The following is a 7,565-nucleotide window of genomic DNA, read 5'->3' as shown; positions in this document are numbered from 1 at the left end:
TACCCAGACTGTCCGTCAAAGTTCCGCTGGGGGAGGAGCCAAGGAAAGAGCTCTGATGATTGGAGGCAGCAGCGGCGGCCATCTTGTCCGGGCTGGCGGCAAGGCGGGGGGAGGGGGGGAAGGTGTAACCATAGAGACTGTAGGGAGGGCTGTGTAGGCGGAGGCTACCGTAGCCCTGAGGGGAGGGATTAGGGAGGTAGCCTATCTGGGAAGGGGGGAGGGGCAGAGAACAGAACCCTTCACCTTCATAACCCGAGTGACCTCGTGGAGGGGGGAAGGGTTCATGAGGGTTACCGTAGCGATGCATGGGGTGTGTCGGTCGACTGCAGGTGTAGTCAGGGGGGCTGAGGGGACACATCTGGAAGGGGGAGGAGCAAGGAGATGAGGAGAGCAGGTGAGACGACGCCCCCATACCTCCGTGGACCCCCGGGACTCCTGGAGAGAAACACAGAGGCACGGAGTTAGTCAATGGTATCCTCACAGTAAAGTACATCACAGCAGCTTAGTGTATAAAACAGAATAGTATCACATCATGTCATGTCTATATTACGTACAAAAAGTTTAAGTCCAAAAAGTGTTTCTTAACTAACAGTACATGCAGGCTAGACTCAACATTTAAGAAAGCATATGATGAGAGAGAATTGTTATTAATTATTAAATCTACTTCAACCACTGAGACAGTCAGTCAAAAAGTGGTATTCCCACACTCACCTTGCTTGGCCATGCCAGGGATGTCCTCAAACGTGAGTGTTCGCAGAGATGGACGCCAAAACGCATACGATTCTACCAAAGCCTCCAGCCCCATCCTGCAATACACACACAAACACACACACACAGGGTAAGATATACAGTCAGCCTCCAGCCCCATTGCAACAGAGACACACACGCACACGTACACGTACACACACACACACACACACACACACACACACACACACACACACACACACACACACACACAAATGCACTGGTCTCTAATAGAGCACCATTGGAGAACCGCCTCTCCCAGCGTGCCCTGCTGCGGCGGACATTACAACGACCACCTGGCCGCCATCTTAGCTGCCGGCGGGGCCCCTCACCATCTCCATGGAGACCGCAGGTAATGAGGGGCATAAACGCCGTGTCGCGATTGGCTGCTGCCAGCACTGTGCTCCAAGGTAATTGCTTTCACACGGCTTTTACAGGCGAATCAGAACGCAGGAGCAGGAAGCCACAGGCAAGGATTTATGAGGTGGGGCTCCCCCCCTCCCCTCCACCGCCCTGTCCCCCTCTACCTCTCCCTCCCTCTCTCGGCGAAGTAGTGGGGTGCTGTGCCGGGGTAATGCAAGCGTTCTGTTACCCCTCGTTAGCGTGAGGATAAAAGTCCTCCCCCCCGCGGGGTCGTAGCCACGGTGATAATTTAGACAAGCTGCCCTGAGCGGCCCTGTGTGCTCCAGACCAGCCTATCAGAGCAGGAGTTTATTTAGCAAACTGCTTAACTCTTCCTGTAATATTTAAAGGGAGTTTTTTTCTGCCTTCCTGCGTTTCACTTTTATAGGGTCAGTCGTCAGGGTCTCTCACTTTATCCAGGTTGCCGGATCCCTCGTTCTCTCTCTCTCTCTCTCTCTCTCTCTCTCTCTCTCTCTCTCTCTAATGATTTCTGTGAACGCCCCAGGGGAGTGGCTGTTTCAGGACTGCAGGACTTTTACTGCCATGTTGTTTTAATGCTGTGTTTATATATATGTTTATAAATGTGTTTATATATATGTTTATAAATGTGTTTATATAGATTTTCTTCAGGACAGTCGTGACTTTTATTATTTCACTGTTGATGTTTATGTTCCCGTGGCTCGGTGGAACCTGACGGTACATTTGGGGTTCGGCTGAGGTTCCATTTTTCCCTCTAAAACTCTGTCACCGGAACCGTAGAACTTTGTAAATGAATGTGCTCTTAAACTTAACACACACTTTAGAAAAAGAAAAAGAAAAAAAATCTCCATTACAGTTAATATTTTGAAACTGACTTAATATCACCATTTACCTTTTTGGGAATTACTGTATGTTTCAAAAGCAGGCCTAATGGTTAGTTGTTTTTTTATATGAAAATATAGAAAGTCTGTCAGTTGTCTCCCTATAAAACATAATCATAATGGCCATAAATGATCTAAACCACAACCATGCCACTGAGCCATGTGCACCACACTCCCTCTGTGATCCACTCAAGTTAATGTGAAAATCTCTGGGGTCAAAATGAACTCACCGGTTTCTGCCCGAGTCTCGGAAGCCTTTGGCAAACGGATTTCTGTCGATTTTCAATCTTGTGATCTGAGAAGAGAGAATCATATTGTTATTTTTACCCCCTAAAATATTGATATTTTATGGTGTAAATGGTGTACATTTTCAGTTACATAAGGGATTGTTTTTTGTCCATTGTTTTTTTATGACCTTTAATGACTTTTTCTGTTTTTATTTGTTTAAACTTAAGAGATAATGAGCAATAATCACATTCTCTCAGATTAGGTCATTAGGAGGTACAGTATATTAGGATAAGGGTTAGTCCACTATGTTTGTGTGTGTGTATGTGTGTGTGTGTGTGTGTGTGTGTGTGTGTGTGTGTGTGTGTGGTGTGTGTGTGTGTGTGTGTGTGTGTGTGTGTGTGTGTGTGTGTGGTAAGTAAGGTCTGTTTCTTTGACCCGTGTCCAAAGGGACTTTTATAGGCGTTGCCACTTTGCTCTGACATCAGCCATCATTCCTAGTAAACCAGCAGAGCCAACCCCACACCAGCAGAGCCAACCCCACACCAGCAGAGCCAACCCCACACCAGCAGAGCCAACCCCACACCAGCAGAGCCAACCCCACACACAGCCATGTCCACTAGTACCGGCCTGCACTCTCCTCTCTGGAGCCAGGCATTGTGCTGGGGGTTGGAGAGTACAACCTGTCTGTGATTGTGGCAGTGTTCTTGATGTGGTTCAGTTTTACTCCCTGCTTCTGGGTCTAGACAAAATGTCTGCCACGCTGTTCTCAGCTGAGCGAATCTTGTTCCACACTGTCCCTTAGAACCCTAGAACACTCTATCCCTGTGTGTGAATGCTCTGCTTTCTCTTCAAACACACCACCAAGATGGGTCCCAGGAATTCAATGTGCTCCATTCTCATCAAAGTCCAAACAAACACCACACACACACAAACAAACACTAACCCTTTTTAGGTTACTGGAAGGTTGGAGGAAGGTTGGAGGAAGGTTACCTGTTGGTTCTGGTATGCAGTAACGGTGGTGAAGACAGTCTCAGGGAAGAAGAATGTTCTGGTCCCGTCTCCCTGGGGAACAGCTCTGACTGGGGACAGTTCCTCCCCACACTCCTTGCGGATCACATGCACCCGCGGTTGGTACTTATGCATGGAGTGCAGAATGATCTAGAACAACAACGCCACAACTGAGTTTAGAGGACATTTACACAGCAGCAAAATTACCCACTTTTCTCCAACACCATAAAACACACACGCACGCATGCACGCACCCTCACACACAGCACACACACAGCACACACACACACACACACACACACACACACACACACACAGACATACACAGACAAACATGCACGCACACACACACACACGCATTCATGTATATACACACACTCGCACACACATCCCTTTGAAAGGCCAAAAACAGTATAACTAGCCATCCTGAGGGAGGCTTTACTGTAAATCTATCTGGTTTAGAGCTCTTTGTATAACAATGTGTTATTTTAGAAACAAGTCAAATAAAACAAATATGATTCTGGGGAAATCGATGTACAGTAGCCTATTCAACTTCACTGAAAGCAAAATATACCAAAAATATTTTCTCAAAACAGGCTTACTAGATAGTTTAACTTTGAATATGAAGATCATATATTTGATTGGTAGACAGTATGTAGACCAACATAGACAGTATGTAGTTGATTAGAAATGTAAAAATGTTTTATAAGATAAACAGATAAACAGATAAACTGTAGCCTACCGGTAGTTGACTTACATGTCCCTGGTCGTCCAGCTCGTTGTTGGTCAGTTTCAGTTTGTCAAAGCTGATCACCTGACGCATCCACGTCTCACCAGAGGCTGGCGAGTCCGGGTGGATGTACACGCGCGGCGGCACGGGCGAGTCCGCATTTCCCGCAACCATCCACTTCGAGCTGTGGTAAACGTACCTTCACACACACAAACACACAAAATCAACACGCAAAATAGCGTCAAAAGTGTGTTCTCTGTCTTCCTGTTATGGTAACATTTGCTGTGTTCAGGATTGAGAGGTTATGCGTCCAAAAGGCGTTCCCCAAAAGGAGCAGGACGCCAAAACCATTCCTAACTGACCATTGCTCCGAACCACCATTTGTGTCTCAACTCAACGACTAACAGAGACGATTTTACAAAAAAAAAACTCCCACTCCTGTGCTTTGTTTATTACACAGTCGGCCTATACCAAAACGCTTCAAGATAAACAGCCTACATTACTACAAAAACAAAAAATCTCTTGCACTTTTTTTTCTGAGTAGCCCTGTTTCCTCACCTGTAGCGTTTGTTGTCCACAGGGATGATGTCCATCGCGATGTAATACTGCTGATGCGGGTCCAAGCCCACGATCTTCACGCGCATTGCCGGGAACATCCGCCTTGATGGGGGGGAGAGAGAGAGAGAGAGAGAGAGAGAGAGATAGGATTAAATTAAGCAAGGCGTTAGAGTCGAGACTAGTGAGTAGAGACTCCTTGAAATCACAAAATACCTCATGCATTAAAATATCTAAAATACCGTATCATGGTCAATTCGTCTTTAACAGTTTTCAGATAGACCTAATCTCTGCCATTGGCAATATTTCTGACGTTGAGACAAAATTAGATAATTAAAATTATTTTCATAGGCAATACAGAACTTGTTAAATTGTGTTGCTGTAGCCTATATTATTATTATTATTATTATTGTTAATAATAATAATAATAATAATAATATCATTATTACAGTTGTAGAATGTTGCCTATCCTGTATAAACCTGCATGCTCAACATTGTGTTTACGGCCTACTCCTTTTATTTATCTTACAGCCCCGGTTTCTCATCTGCGTAAAAAAATGGGCCTACAAACAAGATTGATTAGATTGCTCTGACGTGTAGAAATAAAGCTTTTTCATCGCTGCAGTAGATTGGGAGCTGAGACAGATCTTCATTTACAGAATCTCTGGGGGGGTTTCTCTTCTTTCCGCCTACCTCCCAGCCTTGGTGATGATCATCTCCGTGCCGATCTCATGAAAACGTTTCCAAAGGTCTGAGCCCTGCAGGTCTACGCGCATCTCCTCTCCAGGCCCGGTTACCGATGGGGCGATGACTGGCGGCGCGCGCTGAGACTCAGGCCGCGGGCTCTCCAAGAGCACGTCCTCGCTCTCCGCTGCACCAGACAATGGTTGAATTTGTTAATTATGAGAATACAATAACGTTTTAATAATTGTAGTCTACTTCCAACGCTCAGAGGCGTGGTGGTAGGTTATAGTGCATATACGTGATAGTCCTATCACCCAACAATCATTGTCTAAACATGACAGCTCCATGTCGCCCAAAAGGACCCGTCACAATTCCTATCACAGGGCCCGTGTTCTATCAACATAGCCTGTCTTTATTTCTAAGATAGCTAAGATTTAAAACAGTCAGAATAGTCAGAACAGTCTGAGATAACTCGGACAAAAAAACAGACACTGTCAGATAGCCTAACCTATGCTTATATGCCTATTGCTGATGAATGGTCATGCAGGATAATAAGCATAACAAATAGCTTAAGCAACAGCCTAAGCCTACAATCGTGGACATTTAAAACAACAATAGCAATGGTAAACGCACTATAACAAACACATTTAACTGAATGTATGTGGCAGGGCGTTGTTGATATTTTTGTCATTTCAAACCGAGAGCAAAGCTTAAAACCCCTAACCAACGGATTCGTTCCGCGGCCATTTTCGTGCGTTAATCGTTGCGGGCTAATTGGCGTGTTTATGATTGTAACAAGACTCATAAAGCGCTTCAGATTAGTCACGCGCACACTATTTACTAGACCAATAACCATGATATGATATCATATTTTTACAGTGGAATTGCGACAATACAATAATTGTAATTACATTCTAATGTTTCGATTGTAAGTCCTTTCATTTTCTTTCTCAAATCTCGGAGGAGAGTGGGACTATAGGACAGACTGCTCTTATAAAATAAAATGTTATCTCAGTCTGGTAGACTTAGTGCAGACATATTAAATACATATGACAGTGAATGTCTTATTTATTGTATCCCGGCAGTGTATTGGCAGTGTATATTTGTGAATCTGAAATTACATAAAAAATTCAAGCCTGGGTATATACATTTGCATCGCATGCCTATTATTATTATTATTATTATTATTATTATTATTATTATTATTATTATTATTATCAATAATGGTCAGGTCTAGTTATTACTTGTATAATAATAATTATGATTATTATGATTATTATGATTATTATGATTGTGTCTTGCATGCTATGAGGCCGATTATGTATTCGGCCTATTATTAATTTGCAGCAGTAGGCCAGACCAATAAAACAAGAGACACAGGTTAAAGGAAAGACAGAAAACCCGGTGTAGGTTTTATGGAAGTTCTTCTAGCATTGTAAGCCCCGTATCTCCGTAGCTAGTAGATGGTGTATGGCCTAGTAGGCTAATAATACATATTTTATTACTGTAAGTGCTAATTCAGTTCAGTCGCCTTGTCAGCATGCATGCAGTTGTAACTAGGTAGTCGGTTTCTTTTGGTCGTGAGGGTATTTAATGGTCAGCTAAATTCGTGTGACCCGAGTCAACGAGGATTTACTTACGCGAGCCGTCACTCGCGCACTCTATCTCGCTGCCACGGTCGCTGGCGCACGCCCTCTCTGCCCGCGGCCCCGGGCTCCCGTTAAGTTCGGGGACCACCGTCCCCTCCTCAAGGCAGGTCCCGATATCTTCCTCGAGCTTCCGCCTCTTTTCCGCACCGATCAGCGCCTCCACCGAGAATGCGTGCGCCTTTACGCTGAGAGTGCACGGGGAACGTCGCTTCTCCGCCATTCCACCGACTGGAGAGACGCACGAGAGAACAGAGCCGTTCTGAAATAAAGTTAGTTCAACCAAAGTGCATCCACAATAACGTTCCTCGGTGCTGTCGAGACAGTCCTTTCTCCGTTAACTACGGTCTATGTTGTGCAGAAGTGACATTGGAAGACAGAGCAAGCGGACGGAGTAAAGTAGCACTCCGTGATCTGTGAGCGCGTGCGGATGGCGCGGCAGTGGGTTCAGTTTGGGAAAGTGTCAATAATCAGGGGTCTTAGAGGGCTGGGCAGAGATCTGTCAATCAATCTACAGCCCGACCAATGGCAGCGCCGGGTTTCACTGGGTCCCTCCTCCTGGGGCTACTCGTGCCGCCTTATGTGGTAAAGTAGGCTCGTGAATGAATCATTTTCTCCGGTGCAAAGCGCGAGCAGTCCTTGGGCATTGCGCGCATTTTCACACCGCGGCCCGACATGCTTTGCATATTTGGCCATTTGGCCATT

General features: G+C 45.2%; 1 protein-coding gene across 1 annotated transcript in view; it reads right to left on the bottom strand.

Moving 5' to 3' along the window:
• Positions 1–7,083, bottom strand: part of tbx18 (T-box transcription factor 18) — a gene marked incomplete at its 5' end in the record, with an annotated part of 8,343 nt that extends 1,260 nt beyond the window's left edge. Inside the window, 8 exons of the mRNA XM_083689271.1 lie at positions 1–435; positions 712–806; positions 2,240–2,304; positions 3,228–3,395; positions 4,003–4,174; positions 4,534–4,635; positions 5,224–5,401; positions 6,855–7,083. The exon at positions 1–435 is cut by the window's left edge and continues 1,260 nt beyond it. Of these exons, the coding sequence (XP_083545397.1) occupies positions 1–435; positions 712–806; positions 2,240–2,304; positions 3,228–3,395; positions 4,003–4,174; positions 4,534–4,635; positions 5,224–5,401; positions 6,855–7,083 (1,444 nt within the window). The remainder of the gene's footprint in view (positions 436–711; positions 807–2,239; positions 2,305–3,227; positions 3,396–4,002; positions 4,175–4,533; positions 4,636–5,223; positions 5,402–6,854) is intronic.
• Between the last annotated feature and the right edge of the window lie 482 nt (positions 7,084–7,565).

Source organism: Argentina silus (genome assembly GCF_951799395.1).
Source record: "Argentina silus genome assembly, chromosome: 17".
Lineage (NCBI taxonomy): Eukaryota > Metazoa > Chordata > Actinopteri > Argentiniformes > Argentinidae > Argentina > Argentina silus.
The sequence above is the reverse complement of the archived record's forward strand: the minus strand, read 5'-3'. Positions and strand labels throughout refer to the sequence as shown.